Source organism: Hippocampus zosterae, chromosome 9 (assembly GCF_025434085.1).
Source record: "Hippocampus zosterae strain Florida chromosome 9, ASM2543408v3, whole genome shotgun sequence".
Classification (NCBI taxonomy): Eukaryota; Metazoa; Chordata; class Actinopteri; order Syngnathiformes; family Syngnathidae; genus Hippocampus; species Hippocampus zosterae.
Window position 1 is genome coordinate 18,982,993 of NC_067459.1, and position 17,451 is coordinate 19,000,443.

At 41.3% G+C, this 17,451-nt stretch overlaps 1 protein-coding gene and 3 non-coding genes across 4 annotated transcripts; 1 reads left to right on the forward strand and 3 right to left on the reverse strand.

Annotated features, from left to right (window-relative positions):
- Positions 1–104: 104 nt before the first annotated feature.
- trnar-acg (transfer RNA arginine (anticodon ACG)) lies at positions 105–177 on the reverse strand. The gene has a single exon. It is a non-coding gene; the product is annotated as a tRNA-Arg (tRNA).
- Positions 178–801: 624 nt separating this feature from the next.
- On the forward strand, positions 802–10,559 carry ccdc3b (coiled-coil domain containing 3b). The gene is made up of 3 exons (XM_052076254.1): positions 802–1,384; positions 5,507–5,681; positions 9,375–10,559. Exons 1-3 carry the CDS (start codon positions 1,035–1,037, stop codon positions 9,666–9,668), a joined length of 819 nt encoding a protein of 272 aa, XP_051932214.1. The 5' UTR covers positions 802–1,034; the 3' UTR covers positions 9,669–10,559.
- trnat-ugu (transfer RNA threonine (anticodon UGU)) lies at positions 7,729–7,801 on the reverse strand. The gene has a single exon. It is a non-coding gene; the product is annotated as a tRNA-Thr (tRNA).
- On the reverse strand, positions 8,406–8,478 carry trnat-ugu (transfer RNA threonine (anticodon UGU)). Its single transcript has one exon. It is a non-coding gene; the product is annotated as a tRNA-Thr (tRNA).
- Positions 10,560–17,451: the final 6,892 nt, after the last annotated feature.

Sequence of the window (17,451 nt, forward strand, 5' to 3'; positions counted from 1 at the left end):
TTGTGTTACATATTCTAATTTAGTTGGTTATGAAGATTTTGTTGAAAATTTTACATTTAGTGTCATTTTTAGTTTAAAACGTTTTATTTATTAAATAAAAAGTACGAGCCAGCCAGGAGTCGAACCTAGAATCTTCTGATCCGTAGTCAGACGCGTTATCCATTGCGCCACTGGCCCGCTGTTAGACGAGGCACACCATGTTGTATATATAGTGTTATACAGGCATGTGCTGTGCTTTTTATTTCATTTAGAATATAAAAAGTGAAATGGCGTGATCATCTCGCAACACGCGATCTTCAATTTAGTTTCCACGTTTGCCAGTGTCAAAGTAATGTCGAGTTAAGTCAATCACATTTCCAGCACAGACCAAGAAGCGCCAATGTACAGTATCTGAGCGGCATTTCCTTTCGAAATCTAACTAAACTCATTGTTCTATTCGCTTTAGCTTGACTGAATAGCAAGTATTCAACATTTTCCTCATACACTGAACAACGGTATATTGAATGTACTCTATTATATTCCGCCAATCACTTGACGAAATAAAATAGAGGAAATTAAACAAAATCATTTTAAGTGCAGTTCATAGTAAAAACCACAAAAGGGCGCTATTAGCTTCTCTCCAGTTCACTTCTTATTTGAAGTCCTTTCCTGTATAAATTTAAAATGTCATCCAGTCCTCTATCATATGGGCAATTTGAATTTGTATTAAAATCAATATTTCTAAAAGTCCCACGCGATGCTGCGTGCAGTGGTTTTGTTTGCTCCGCCTAAATTTATGTTGGAAAGTGAGAGGGTGGTTTTATGGTGCAGTTGAGAGAAAACTGTTCTGATCCTCCTCCTTCAAAATTACAGGTATCACTTGTGCAGACTGGAGACTACAGAAGCACTACAGTGGAGCTAAAGTTTATTTTCCCCACTCCGCCGACAAACCACCCGGATAATTCCTTGGAATAGATTATGTCCACTGCGTGAGCGCACTGCCCTTTACTCCGCAACTTCCATCCATCTGCAGTTCACTCCACTCTGCGTGGATCATGTGGATTATCGTGGCTTTTCTCCTGACTGCGGCTGGTCCCGAGTGGAGTGAAGGGTGCCAGCTGCCCCACGACTGGAGACCCCAGACGGAGGCGTGTCGTGCTGAGCTAGCCGAGATCATCGTGTTTGCAAAGGTGTTGGCGCTGCATAAGGAGCCCTACAACTATCTGCCATGGCAGAGCCCCACTGACCTGCTCTACTTGGCCGAGATCGAGCTGCTGTGTGACCAGGCGTGGGGAAGCATGCTGGAGGTCCCTGCGGGCTCCAGGTTTAACGTGACCGGCCTGGGCTACTTCTCCTGCTTCTCCTACAGTGTCACCCGAAACAACAATTATTACTTCTTCCTGAAGTGAGTAATTCCCCCTCATCCTTACTTGCTGAAGTGCTGATTGACTGAATGAGTCAATCACATATGATGTCAAATGCACACAGCTACAGCAAGGGTGAGCAAAGTATGGCCAACGGGCAACATACCAAACGCTCCATACATTAACCCGGTCCAGCAGAACATTTACTTTAAAAGTCTGGTCATATATGTTGCAGTTTGGCAATTATTCTCCTTAAAATTGGTTACTTAAATTGTATTTATTTATTTGGTAGATTTGCAAAAATACAGTAGTGCCTTGACTGACAAGTTTAATTAATTCCCTGACCATTTTACTCATTTGGGAACTCAATTTTTCCCCAACGAAATGAATTAAAATACATTTAACCTGTTCAAAGACCCCACATCGCCACCATCTTGTTTAAAATGAAGACACTATAGGTGCTTTATTAGGGTTTGCCAGTGACCTGAACTGGAAAGGAGTGCTGCGTCTTGTTTTTCTGACTGCAAAGTCACATAATCCACATATTGTTAAAAAAAAAAAGATAATTTGGGTGTACTAAGAATTTGAAGGCAACATCTTTTGATAAAAAAATTAAGTTGGCCAGTTCAACAGACATCTACTGCAACACTATGCGCTACAGTCCTACCAAATGTACACAAGATTGTGATTGCCCTTCAGTTATAGACTGAAATAACTTAAACCAGACACCATTGGAATTTGCCACAAATCCATATTTACAAGCCACAACACTTCTGGGAAAATGTCTATTGGACAGGGCGGATACAAATGGAAATTTCTGGCAATTCACTTCAACTGAATGTTTACAGATACAAAATGAAGTATATCAAGAAAATAACAGTGCCCCTGCTGTGACACATGGAGGAGGCTCAGTAATGGTCTGGCGCTGCCATACTTCATCTGGCTCAAGGTGTCCTGAATCTGTGCAGGATACAATGAAATCTCAAGGCTAGCACTGCATGTCCCAGAATGTGCTCCCCTTGTCAGGAAAGCTTGGTTTCAGCTGCAGGTCAATGGGGTGTTGAAACAGGATAATGACCCAGAACATGCAACTAAAAACAGACAAGAATGATTAAGAACAAAACATTGCACTATTCTGAGGAGATAAATCCTGTTGAACATCTGTGGAGGGAGCTGAAACATGAAAGAAAGAAACACTGCCCTATTTTCATTACCAGTGATATCATTTTTTAAAATGTTATTACATCTTTTATTTATTGTAATGACAACCCAGGTTTTCCTTTTTATTTTTATTTTTTGGAATGCTACCATTTTTTCCCCGTGCCCTAAATTACAGCTGCCGAGTGACACCACCTTGTTTTTTTTTCTCAGTGGGGGAAAATGGGGTAATTTGAGGCACTCATTTATTTATTCAAGGGTTCAACGCAACTGGAGATTAATTGGGGCACATCGTCTATTAGACTGGTTGCCACTATTTGAGGAAGTCTGAAAATGTCACGTCATGTTGGTCATAGTTTGATTCCTTGAATTAATTGTCCCGAACACATTGTTGGAAATTTCCAATGAGGACTGTCTTTCTCATATCCAAGAAAATACAGTAAGCCAACTGTTTATCCTTCCATTTGCTTTGTAGACAATCCCAATTTATGGAGGTGCCATAGCCATATATAGGAAGTGGAGAGAACACTATATGATTTGGTATACACTCCTCACATTAAAAAGTTCTCCCATCCACTCCAGTTGGTGGTAAACATGTTCAAGTCATCTTTCAACAAAGGGCAACGATTCCAAATCTTCACATGAGATGTCATGTAATTCCTAAGTGGTTCACTTTTTTTCTGCTTTCTAAAATCTCTTCACTCGTGTACTCCAAACATGAGAAAGGATTCTCCAAGGAATTAATCAGTAAAAAAAAAACTAAACTCACAAAGTGTTAGGGTTAGGATGTGACCACAATAGCACGACAACAGGCAGGTATCGTTGAAGCCAACACTTGGCGTAGTTTATTGAAGAGTCTTCGCAAAGGCACTCGGGGGGGAAAGCATGAGGAGTCCACACAAGGAACAAGAAGCTGTAGGAGATTGCAACAGAGTCCACTGGCGTGGTGAAGTCACAAACTTGCACTGAGGAATGGTCTGTGAGTCCATTTGTACCAGTCCAAACGAGCAAATAGGCAACAGGTGAGTGATGAGCTGACGAGTCTCAGGTGTGAGGTGCAGAGCACCCTGGCTGAGGAGGCTGCCTTGCTGGCCCCTCCCTAACACAAAGAAGAGCACCCACCTCCTGTATACTCTCTTAACCTTTTCAGGGACAGCCGTTGCAACAACTTATTACATTATCAGGTTATAGGGTATCATTATTGTTGCATGAAAGGGTTAATGGGATCCCTTATGTGTGATACTTTCCATGTACGTTGAAAAACAGTGCAGCCGGTATGTTAAAACTATACACTCATTTTAGAGACAATCAGAATAGCAAACGTTTGATTAAGGCCATTATTTGTGGACCCAGCACTGATGAAAGCCCCCGTTTGATGAGAGGGAGCCTGTGCTCACTAACAGGTGTTCCCAATTTTTCCTTCACATTTCTTTTCTTTTCCCTTTTTTTTTGCTCACATAGATTAGATGTCAGATATTGAGAAGGGGTGCTGCATTCCTTGTGTGTAAAGTTTTGCAGTCACTCATAGGGGTCTGCACAAAGCCAACAGCAGTGCTTTTGCATAATGGATCTTACAGACAGGCGTGTGTTAACGTGTGGCTAGACAACACTTTGCGTACCTCGGATGTATTTGGTAAAAAAAAAAATAAAAAAAAAAATCAATGCCAACTTTATCTGGGACACCCGTTATAAGAATGCAGAACAGCATTTTTTTGGTCCCCCTTTATCAGGGATAACATGGAGAAATGATTCCATTTCCTCTCCAGAACTTCTCAACTCTAAAGGAAAGGGTCGAGTAAATCATTCTTTTGACAACAACATTCAAAAACAATAAGTCTAGATTAGACTGCGCCAGAAAATGTTTGGAACAGCCTCCCATGTTTCGGAATAACATTATTTGGACAGATCAGAAGGTCAGCATGTTTCAGGAGACTGAAAAGAACAGCGAGTGATCCAAAGCATATCACATCGTGTGTCAAACATGTGGTTGCGACGTCTATATGGCTGCTGCGGGATAGCGCAACTGTCCATTATTGATGATGTGACTGCTGACAATAAGAACAGATGAGGCGAGCGGCTGTACGTTCTGCTCAGTGGGTGGTTGTAGAAGACAGAAGACAAGTGACTGAGTTCCACATGAAATTGGGAACAGCTAAACTTGAGAGACAGCCTTCTTAGTTTTACCCTTGACATGTAAATCGGTGCAAAAAGATACAAGTTTCAGATTCAAAAATTGATGCAAAATGTAAAATTTAATTTAATATACTGTATATATTTTTTTAAAAATCTCATGAACGTATAGCCTTTTTATACACAACTCCGATACCCATAAACCCGCCTTTGAAGGTCTTGACTCTTTGTTTCATGAGACAAATGAAATGAGATGAAGTTCTCATTCTCAACACGGTCTCCAGTGGACAGCCATTTCCTGTCCGCAGAGAGATAAAAATAGTTGTTTCAATCAATCATGGGCAAAATGCTCCCAGGACATGGCGCGAATCAGAGCTGAGTAAGGGGAAGAATGCGACTGGCAATCTCACATGGGATCTTAAAATGAGACGGATTGAGTGTGCTGTCTGGTTCTCATGTGCACTGTAAAAACATTAGCCTATAGCTTTCGCCTTAAAGATTCTGTCAGAAGAATAACAAGCACGACTCATACAGATGGGAAACACTGTCGTGATGCCAGATAAAAATTGCTGATGAGGCGTTTTTTTTTTTTTGCACGTGCTGCATTTGTGTTGTGTAACCAATGCACGAAAGTTAATTCTCCACACTTACCTTTAACCTTTGCAACACACACACACGCGCCAACTCCGTCACTTGTACGAGCAGCCAAACATTTGATGTCCTCTGAGGAGACGAGATGGACTCCAGATGTCTTTACGTTCTCCCTCACACATTTCACATGCTGCTATACGTTACTCTCACTCGTACTGCTTTGGTCCGAGAGAGTTAAAAAGTGAAAGTATATAGAATATGTATTATCTTTTCTTGCCGCTCAGGATGGATGAAAACTACAATATGGTCCCCCATGGAGTGAACTTCCAAGATGCCATCTTCCCGGATACGGCGGACAACCATCGCCTTTTTGCCAGCCTATTCCAGTTTGCCAACTGCACACCTGGTACTCAGGTCCACAGCTATACCCCCGAGTGGGAGGCTCAGGAGGACAGCAGGGTACGTAGATGGCTCAAAGGCTCCAGTGTGCTTAATTTCACATGCAAAGAGTTGAACAGAAACACTCTGATTCAGCGAATTGGTTTAGGAACCAGAATGTAAGAAGCCACAATTGCTTGGATTCATGTGAGGGCACAAAGGAAGATTCACAATGATCTCCTTTTGATTGCTGCGAGTCAAATATGGCTCCAAAATCTGGGAAACAGACATTTTTCTGAGGTTTGGCTAGACAAAGAAGCCACAATGCTTGATGGAAAAATCCACTTTAGAAACATAAAACATTGTTTTCATGCAACCGCTGTGGCTTTTCGTTTGTTCTATAGCTTAGTCTTGTTTTAAGTGCAGCATGTGGGACCACTTATGTAAGATTACATCATGTTGAGTAGACACATGCAGTGTTAGGGCCACTATCGCCATTAAGTGCCTTTGTTGTCCTCGTCGAATCACTCAGTCGGCATGAAAATATCGCAGAATACCGATGAACCTCGTTGCAACGTACCTCGAGGGATATAATGAAGCTGTACTTTATAACGACAGTTCATTGGAACCATTTCCAATAAAATGGCAGGCAACTACAATGAACAGTAAATGTAAAAACATGAACATGTGATACAGTGTCAACATGTCGGTTACGACTACGCGTATACACTATGAAGAAAAAATGATTTTATAAGACGTGCAACAATTTGGTAATTTTTTTTTCTTCAAAAAAAATCTATTGTATTGCTCAGTACACAAATTATTGACCAATCTAAAGTGCCGAAAATGGTTTGCCCTCTTTGATGATACAATGTTAACGATTGAAAAAATAAGCCATCTACTAAAATGTGATTATTTTGGAGATGTAAGGTTTCTGCCCGACGCCAGCGATATGGAATTCAAAGCGTGATTTGATTTTGACTATGTATCCCAGGGAGTTGGCTCTAGAGTCAAAGTATGGAGTTCATGTATTTTTCGTTTTGTTGTGTTATTTGTTATGTATTTAGTTTCCACTGACTCAACGCTGCTTCTTCTTTGGCACAATCCCCTCTCATTTTGGCCTTGTCTGTTTCCAATCATTTGCTGCCTTCCCACAAAAGTAGAAATCTACCAAGGGAAAAGGGAATTATAAACAGAGTTTGCATTTCCGTCGATAGCAAAGATTTGGGGTTGGATTGGCCTGTGATTGTAATTACAAAGTGATATTTAGATATCTGCGGCGGTTTCTTAAATTAGACTTTGGATTATATTTCCTCACAGAGTAAATAAAAGCAGACTTTTGTTCAGGTCACAATTCGTACATCCAAGTCATTACAATGCACGTACTTGCTTCAAGATGTACTGCGAACACCAAACTGCATGAAAAGCTTGCCTCGCCGTACACACAAACGGAAAACCAATGGCTGCTTATGGTTTGGTTATGAAATTCACATTTCACGAGTTTGGCAATACACTGCGTTGAATTTTCAACTAAATGCGTGGAACTGCCCAGACTGTAGACGTCTTTCCGTTTATCCCCAAATTCCACCTGGACTCACGCGGCAGGGTCACCCACTACTTCGCATACCATGATCATCCTTTTCTCTACACTTTAACCTTTACGTTATCAAGTTACACAGCCCTTTCACACTCCAATAAGGCGTAAGTAATGCCACATGGTGTATGGCCACAGTTACATCGCGGGAGGAAATGTAGCCACCAGTGATGCCGCCCGGCAGCCAGCAGCACATTTTCAACATTTCCATTAAACTTTCAGCAGTTGTTATTTAAGGGCAGGCAATTTGCATGCCAGCCCACATGGAAGAATTAGCATCCGCAGAGGTAAACCACACTCGGGCAGAAAATCCGTACAGTCTGAAGCATCTGGAGGTCTTTTTTCCCGAACAAAATGTCTGTACTGAAACATGGCTGTTGTGTTGTGGAAACATCTGCATCACAATTACCCTACCTGGAGAATAGATCATCTATTAATTTTGGGCTGTAATGACTGATAGAACAAAGTCGCCATCTTGGAATATATCTATATGTTTATAACCATGTCTTTTAATGGAAGGAATTCAAAACTGTCAGGCCCCAATGAGATTTGAACTCACGACCCCTGGTTTACAAGACCAGTGCTCTAACCCCTGAGCTATGAGGCCTCGCCTTTGAGGAGGTTTTTTCTTCTGTGCCACTTCCTGTATCATACTGTCAAACTGATTAACCTAAGTACCATCTGGACACTGCATGACAAGCAAGGACTAACTTAACTCTTTGTGCATGAGGCGAACGAGCTTTTCTCTCCCAAATTTTTCCATGAAGAAAATTTCCCCAAATTTGGATTTTCCGAGAGAGATTTGAATTCAGCAACTCTTGATCTCGGCAAATTCGCCATTTACACTGACAACAGAGGTGGGTAATTTTGCTGGGGAACATCAAGTCATCATGGGATAAGTTACGATCACTCTAAAACAGGGGTGTCCAAAGTCGGTCCTGGAGGGCCGCTGTCCTGCCCGTTTTCCAGCTCTCCCAGGAGCAACACACCTGACTTAAATAATCTAATTGTTCTAACGCTGCCTGATGATCTGATTGTCTGAATCAGGTGTGTTCCAGCTGCCTGATGATCTGATCGTCTGAATCAGGTGTGTTGCAGCTGCCTGATGATCTGATCGTCTGAATCAGGTGTGTTGCAGCCGGAAGAGATGGAAAACAGGCAGGACAGTGGCCCTCCAGGTCCGAAGCTGGACATGCCTGCACTGAAATACCAGGCCCTAATGAGATTTGAACTCATGACCCCTGGTTTACAAGACCAGTGCTCTGACCCCTGAGCTACAGGGCCCCCTGATGTTAATGTCTAAATTACTGCAAACATTTACGTAAAAAATAAAAATTTTCACTCGCTCACTACAATTTTTATGGAAGTTTCTGTCAGAAAGTTATCCTACAAATAGAAGACTGGTCGGCTTCTAATTTCCTATAAAACTCGCTTCTCTCACTGCATAATTTTACTTTTCTCCTTACCGATGAGTAATATTCAAAGAATTTAATTGCCGAGGGTACCAGTATATCGATTCGACAATTTTAATGACCCTTTTTTAAAAAGAGGAAATCACATACATTTCTATATGGCCCCACTAGTCTAAACAAAGTACAGTATTCTGATTAATGTTGTGTTTGTGCAATATGAATGAAGCAGCAAAATACACTCATTTTCATCCATCTTAGACGGCAGCCATTTTCTGACTTGCTGTCGACTGAAAATGATATCACATTTGCTCAGGGCTCAGTTCACGACCACTCGCTGTGATGTCATTTTCGGTCGACAGGAAGTGGCAAAATGGCTACCACTTGAAATGGATTAAAAAATGGATGGATTTTGCTGCTTAATTCACAGGTCACCTTGCGAACATCACACGACCCAAATCAGAAAACAGGTGGAAAACATGACCAACTAATTTAATATTACAGTATGAGTTTGCTCAAGTAAAAGATGGCCAGTTGCACTTTGAAAATTCATATTAAATAATGCTGATGATGATTAAATATTAGTTTTGCCGCAATCATTAACCTGTAAATTGTCGACCAGATTGAAAGGCCACTCGCAGACAACACTCCCTCTAGGGCGTGTGGGAAATAAAACCACACTGCTCCCCTCTACCCCGTTGCCATCCTTCAGGTCTGTCTTTCTGTGCTACTTGTATTGTTTTTGTTTCCTGAACTCTGTTTTCTCCACAGTTTTTGTGCTCCACGGTGCAGAAAGCTCTGTTCGAGGAGGAGGAGAAAGTGAGCACGCTCTCTCAGAAGGTGCGTTCGCTGGAGAAGGCCAACGGCCACCTGAGGGAAAAGGTGAAGACCATGAAACGTCTGCTGCGCCAGGCCCAACGAGAGACTGCCAAGGAGAAACAAACACTCACCCTTAAGCAGCTGTACGAGTCAAAGACGTCCCGAACGCACCCACATCAGGACACCACCCAAGACCAGAAGGAGCCTCCCCTCAAGAGGGCGCTGTCAAAAACGTTAAACAAGTAGAGCTAACTTCAGCACGTGCTAATGATGCTAAGTGTCTTTCATTAAATTATCTATCTTAACATGCTTATTGCATAAAAATCCCCATTTAGCAACTTTATAAGCCGTCCACTATGAAAAGCTTTTGACTCAGTGATATCAGAAAGAGTCCTAAAAAAATTATTCAATATGAACATTGACATAACTTCCAACTGCCACACACTGGGGCAGGGTCCACAGTCGGATATGATGGTGTGGGCAGTGTGATTGTTTGTTTTTGGGGACTGTTTAATACATCTGAGGGGGGGGGGACGATTTGTCTGAGTGGTATCACAATAAAATTAAAAAGCTTCTCATTTGCAGTGATAAATTGCAGCGAAAAGGATGTCATAGGAGAGCATATGATTTGATTTGAGTAAAACATAAATATTTGGGTAAAGTGTGTGTCAATTTTGCCAAAAGTAGTTACTCACTTATGTGTATTTGGTTATTTTATGGGTCATGACAGTATGCTGGTCATGCAAATCAGTTGTTAACAAAAAAAGAAAAAAAAGAAATGTATGATGCTTGGAAGTTCATGTTGACAGTAGCCCACATGATGCTTTGTTTTCTTTTTTTACTTATTTTATTTTTGAAACTTCTTTATGTTGAACTTATATAAGAAAACCCATTTTTCAAGTGTACCCACATGTGTCAATTTTGTTTTGTAAAAGACGGGTGCTGAGCATCTATTCATTTGAAACAGTTAAAGTCAAAGACTGGCTTCCTATAAGTCACAAATTACAGTTTGTCACTTCAAATAGATATTTTTAGCCTTTCTGTTTTGTTTTGCGGTTGGCCTTGCAGCCAGTAAAATTATTGGTGCACATTACTCCCGCTTTCATTGTTTAAATGAATAAATCAGTTTTAACGCCGTCTACTGTGTTGTTTTCTCATTTATCTGCCTGACCCACATTCTTGGTCTGTTCAACTATTATGAAATATATAGATTTGTAAACATGACGTAAACAAATTAACAGCCTTGGCTTTCATATTATGTACAGCTGTAAAAGCAGACCCATATGGACAAAGTAACGGTGTCATCATGCCAAAATAAAAGATTTGCGAATACGTTTAGACATTTAAAGTATTTTTCCACAGTACGCTGATTTCCTGATCTAGGCTTACTTTAAAGGTTTATCACTGATAGGTTATTATTTGTAACCTCAAAAAGGGTAATTGAGTGTGTCTCACCACATAAAGGCTACAAGGAAAACCAGGTTAAAAAGGGACATAAATTCCAGTGAATGTTTTCACCGCTCTCATAACGTCATTCCGAAAATGTCTTTTGGCACGAGCCGGGTGTTCGAGCCTCTGCTCAAGTGGAAGATTTAGACATTTAGGGTTCAAAAGTAAAGTGAAAAAAAATGATGCGTAGCAGAGGGCAAACAACAGCCCAGGAAGGACAATATATGATATTGACAGATGACTCTCTTCTAGCACACATATATAACATAAGAAACATGGAAAGGGAATCCTTTGGGCATGGTAACAGTAATTCAAAGTTCCAAATGACATGCGGTGCATTAGCACAGCGATGGAAGGATAACTCGGAAAGAAGACACGCTCAGTTACACTTGTAGTGACTGATTTTTACTGGCTTGCTATACCTTATATTTATGGCCAAAAAGAATAGTGGGCTATAATTCTTCATTTTTGGTGTAGTTCGGTGACTGAATGTCACAGACTTGTTACTAAGACACCTGGAACAGTTTGATTTTTTGGGGAGGGGTTCGGGCAAGTTGAAGCTGTGCTGTTGGTGATGCTCCATGCAATTATTAACTTCTATTGTTAACAAAAATAAGGAAAAATAGGCAAAAGCTGTCACATTTGTAAACAGTCAACACCGTTGATACCCAGTCGTGTAGGGGGTGGTAATGATAACTACATATTGGTTGAAAAATAAAATCCAATGTCAATTAAAAAGAAAAAAACTACCTGTTTGTGTGAAATGACATTTTCACAATAATAAAATCCATGAAGGAATAAACTCCAGTCAATGGAGATGTCCTCCTTTGCAGCTGGTACAATGTAATCATGTCGACTGCTGATTTTCAATAAAAATTGTGGTTGACGATATTTCACTCTAGTTCTACAGATGATGTCAATGCACATGGTTGTCAAGTCCTATCCATCCATTTTCGCTTAACCTCACGAGGGGATGCGGGCATGCTGGAGCAGTTGGCCGGGTAACACCATGGACTGGTTGCCCACCATTCGCAGGGCGCACATAGACGAACAACCATTTGCGCTCACAATCACACACAATTCTCTGTTGAAGACGTTTTTCACTTCAGTGTGCAACCTATTGAGAGTTCCAGCATGATTTTTTAAGACATTTGACATAAAACAAATGGCTTCCACATGTATACGACTGAGGGATCGAAGGATGAGAAACAGTCTTTAAAATGGGAAAAGGGATAAAAGGAAACCTTGAGCAGCTGTAGAGGGATTGTTCCCCACTAAAGTGGGATAGAAAAGGGACATTTACAAGCCTTTTTCTAGCTTCTCAGTGCACTCCTTGTGCAAAGATTATGGATGGCTCACTCTCCTGGTTCCGTCTTTGTTCTCCCTGGTCCAACTTCACTAAGCTTGCCTGTAGCTAAGTGTCAAAATCTCATGGAAGTCAGCCAAAGATGATAAACACACACAGCTTTCTCACAAAAACCAGCAGTGTGCACAGTCAAGCTGTAGAACACATGTCAGCCAATACCACTCCATGCTGGTGGTCTTCAACACTGGATGGGGCTATTTTTGCAACCTTGGTATAGTTCATGAGGCTTCTTTTAGCCGTTCACCTTTCGCTTCGGCTATTGATTGTGTTATTTATTTTCTTTTTCTCCACATGTTTTTGGGGAAAAAGTAGATAGATAGACATATAGATGTATACACACGTGCTGACTTTAATATTCTTCCGTATGGAGTCACTTTTTATTGTCGCCTTCCTTCTTAAACAGCTGCATTTCTGCTCACATTCTGTCTTCGTTTCAGAAAAAGCTGTCAGTTGCCGGGGCAACATGGCTCCTGTTCTCATGGAAATCTTTCCTCATCATTACCTTTACTTTTCACTTGCTGTCGTTTAAGTCAGTGGTCTCCAACGCTCGGGCCGCGGACCGGTACCGCTCTGTGGATCATTTGGTACCGGGCCGCAATGAATGAAAAAAAAAAGAACTTACATTACTTCCATTTTATTTATTTCGGAATCGGAAGGATGTTTTATTTTGAAAAAATACCGGATTCTCTGTAACATCCGTCTTCTACAGGATGTCACTCTTGACGCTGGTGAAGGCGAGCTTCTCGTTCACGTGATAGGTTACCGCTAAAATGAAATAAATGATCTAGCAAAATGAGTAAAAAAACAAGCGTCTTTGAGATTGTTTCTTTGGGAAGTGGAAAAGGCCCAGCCAGGAGACAGAAAAGGAGCCTACGACTTCCAAGACAAAGAAGGCTACTTTTAATAAGACAGTATCAGGAGTCGTACTAAAGATACCGATTTATCTCAACAGGAGACTTCCACGCATCAAGCCCACTCTGCATTATATGAGGTGATGGTGAGTCGTATTTTTCATGCACTTTGTATTTGCGGTGTGTCTCATTTTGAAGGCACGATTAAACGTTACCATCGCGACCATAGAGTGTAGCAGCCATATCGGACGTTCTTCGTGTCATGTTTCGTGTTTATTATTGTGTCACGAAAATACCACCGTTTTTATGCAGGTCATAAATTGTTATTATTTTGTTGTATTTATCCGTCACACCTTATAGGTCTGTCCCTGAAAGTACAGTATTGTCTGACATTAAATCGGTCCGTGGGGCAAAAAAGGTTGGGGACCGCAGGTTTAAGTGATACAGTATTACACTGTTGATGTTCAAATTTTCTTCCATGAGGGTGACTGACTTGCGTTTTTGCCCTCCAGGAATTGTGTTAACCGCTTGTTCGGGAGACAGACTCGATGCATAATAATGTTGTCAAAAAGTTGAGGTTCAGTGTATTTAGGTTACAATATCAGCCGCAACATTGTACAGTATGTTTGTATGTCATCTACTAAAGGAATAAAAGATGCTTTGTTCTTTATTCTTTATTTTCTTTTGGCAAAAATCTTCTCCCTTGTCTTTTTACTTTCCATCCATCACAAACTACATGCTTCTGGAGGAATGGGACTTCATGTGTTTGTTGACAGAGCTGTTGAAGACAGACCTAAGCTTAACCTTGGTTCTCAGTTTAGTTTCCACTCTGTGTTTATTTAAAAAAAAAAAAAAAGAGTGACAAGCTGCAATAGTATCAAAACCGGAGACTGAATCACCTCTTCATGTTTTTTTTTCTGTTAGAAGAAAAGTTAAATCCTTAATGTAACATTTCAGAAACACGAGAAGCACAATTACTGACTAATATTTCTCAGGTTTAAAATCATGGTCAGACCAGTCAACTTATTTCCACATGAGGCCTCAAAAAAGTTTAGCTAATTTTTACCAGATGGACACAGACTTCCAGAAAGTCAAATGCTCATGCAAATCAAGTTGTTACCTATCCATCCATGTCACTGTGTTAAAATGCATGTGGACAGGCATGGAGGCAACCACACTTGGGGGCAAGTTAAAGTTTCCACTTAATGTAAAGTGCATGTGTTTGGACTGTGGGAGGAAACCAGTGCACCCAGAGGAAATTCAACACATGCAAGTCCACACAGATAACCACCCCCGTGACCAGTTTGGGGAGCGGGGGGCTCTTTGGAATAATCATCTAAAGATGTGTTTCCTCGGGCATCACGTTTCGTCCGACACGATCAACATGCTAATCATTAGATAGAATCCATGAAAAAATAAAACAAAGTACAACACTGAATGTGTTATTTCACTTCATATTCAATGGGAAATATGTTTTCTATTTACTGTTTTATCCTGTCAAACAAATATGAAAATTGCCTTTTTAGATGTCACTCTTTCATGATGATTTTGTTTTCCTGCAATAGTTTCAAAACAACAGTGAGTCATCCTTAAATAAGGCGCTTCCTTGTGGTGGCCTATTTCTCGCTCCCAAATTTGCTCCAAGGAGAACACGCACGGTGAATGGTTTGTTTTCCAAAAATCTGCGAGTCACTCATCCCTATGAAGTGGAAGATGATCTCACTGTATAATTTCAAGGCTCTCACCCTCTACTGTTCTCCATCACCTCAGGGACATTGTTTTGTTTATGCTGTAATAACCTGGTTTGAACCAGGCCACAGGACACAGGAAAATCTGACGCCAGTCATGACTTTAATCAGTTTTTTTTTCTGCTTCGGCCCAAACAAAATATTGATTCTTCAAGCAGTCTGTGTCTTCTCCCAAAACTCAAATGAGCCTCAAATAAAAATTGGAAACACGAGTGCCGGGTTTGCTGATCGAGGATGTGAGTCCGTGGGAGAATTTGATAAAAGCTGAATCGACAAAAGTCATTTCAAAATCATGTAATCTTGCCGGCAGTTGGGAAGGCCGCTCGAGAGGCGTCTCTAGCATGGATGCTTGGTCTGTCTCCACTTCCAGACAAGATGCGTGAAGCAGGCAGATGTGGCAACTATCAAAGGCGTTCTTGATTATTTTATCCCTTTAATTCATTAGTTTGTCACTTCAGTTGAGTTAAAACTCAAAACAACAGGAACTGCCTGGGGGTTGGGGGGTGCAGGAGGGGGGGGGGGGGGGGGGAGATGGCAAACACCTTGTGAAAACTTTCCATTCTTGTGACAACAAACACAGCAGACATATTAACCTCCGGCGGGCGCCGACAGAGTCCTGTTGACAGATGCCCATTCAACCGGCGTGTGCGTTCTGTACACAACATTTCATTTCAGCTCAGCAAGTATCACTATAAGGGATCATATAAGAAGAGGTTTCCCTGCAGAGGTGTCTGTTAAACACACATGCGCGCGCACACACACACACACACACGATTGCTGCTTCTTCTCACACTCTTTTGTTGTTTTTGGAGAATGGATATTTCAGATACGGCCATGTTGAATCAGGGTGTCATGTTTTTTATGCTTGGCACAAATCCACTCGCAGCCGTAGTGTGAATGGTTTTGGGAAATGTCTATCTCTCCGTCTCTGTCTCTCTCACTCTCACAACAAGATATATTTCTGCTGTTCTGCAAGTAGGACAAACAAGCCCTATTAAGGAATTGTTTTGCAAGTGTTGACCATTTCTCCCCCGGATGTTTCTGGAGGGTTCTCGACTGCATTTTTCGAGTGCCCTCACCACCATTGGTATCATGTGGGTTATCCGTAACACAAGTTGTTGGATCAACGAGGTTTGCTGTGTCTCCACAGTCAAGAATGTGGAGAGTGTGTTGTTGTTGTTTCTTGACTGGTCTGTCAAAAAGCTTTATGTGCAAACAGAACCAGCGATGGAAACAATCCGTCATCTCATTCGCAGCCCTGATAGATGAGTTGTTTAAGAAAGGTTCCAGGAGCAGTGTCAAAAAAGATATAGATTTCAAATCCAAACTACATGTTTTACATTAGAAAACCTTTATTAGTCTCGCAATGGAGAAATTCCCAATTCACAGCAGCAAAGTTATGTATAGAAAGTATACATTTTCCTCTTCAAAGTAACACCCCCCGAGGGCTCGAACATACTTTCCCAGTCTTTTCTGCCACGCTTTGATGCACTGCAGGAAGGATTTTATATCCACATATTTGAGACAGGGTCTGCTTAATGAGCCCCTCGAGCTTGGGAGAGACATTTTAAAAAACTCACACGATGCCAGAGTGAGAATGAGGGTTTCCCCAGCATGGCCATCTTCATTTCAGCCAGGATCTGTCAGATGCTCAGGTGAAGCATCTACAAGTTCTCCTGCTACAACTCTCGCCTCTTATCGTACATTGAATGAAAAAAAAAAAAAGCCAAAGGATCTTTGTTGACGTGATGGTTGATGATATGCTCCACATTGAAAGGGAAACTTGTAGTTTAGGTTTGGAATGCCAGTTTCCACTCATCCACCTTAGCTTCATGATTTGTGTTTCCATGAATCATTCTTATATTATTTTGTCAAGTGAATTAATCATCAATATGTATTCTATACTGGAAGATTTAATTCCAAAGATGTGGGATTGAACTCTTTCAGGCACAGTGGTTACTAAAATCGACAGCTATTCTAATTTTGCTTTCTCTTATATTCATTAATCTTAATGTCACAGTTCTGCATCAACTACTACAGTGGCCACTTCTGTGTGTTGCCATCCAAGGTGATTCTTTTTTTTCATGCCTAAAGACGAATGATATTGTTATCATTATTTGTGCATGAAAGGGTGCTTTCCTTTTTTTTGGAACAATGTATTTCAGAGGAACTCATCTCGAGTATCATCTTCGGTTTACCTCCTCAACTTCATCCCCACACAGCTCCTTTTTCCACGTCAAGACGTGACTCACATTTGTCAGCACTCCCTTGCCGGCCATCCATGCCATTATTTGGAATCGGGCCCCTCGTGGTCCCGCTTTAACCGCATCGTTTAGACTCTCTGTGAGGACCTTCACTCTCACAGCTCTCTTCCCGTTCCGCTCGCAGACGTCCAGCGACCCGACTTCTGATGGCGAGAGAGCTTGTCTCCCAAATGAAATGATTTCTATTGTGTTGCGGTTGCATTGCAACAGCATGCGTTCTGACTGAATCAAAGTTGGTGCAGAGGACAGATGACTACTGCATAGACAAGGAGTTTAATGTGTGTTTCATTTACAGCCACTTTTCCACAGCCCGTGATGCATTGCATCTTTGTGTACAGTTTAAAATACTGT

Excerpts from the sequence above, each read along its gene's own strand:
- ccdc3b (XM_052076254.1), top strand. The coding sequence starts at position 1,035 with ATGTGGATTATCGTGGCTTTTCTCCTGACTGCGGCTGGTCCCGAGTGG. Across the intron at positions 1,385-5,506 it reads AATTATTACTTCTTCCTGAA|GATGGATGAAAACTACAATA; the intron begins GTGAGTAATTCC and ends CTTGCCGCTCAG. Across the intron at positions 5,682-9,374 it reads AGGCTCAGGAGGACAGCAGG|TTTTTGTGCTCCACGGTGCA; the intron begins GTACGTAGATGG and ends TTTTCTCCACAG.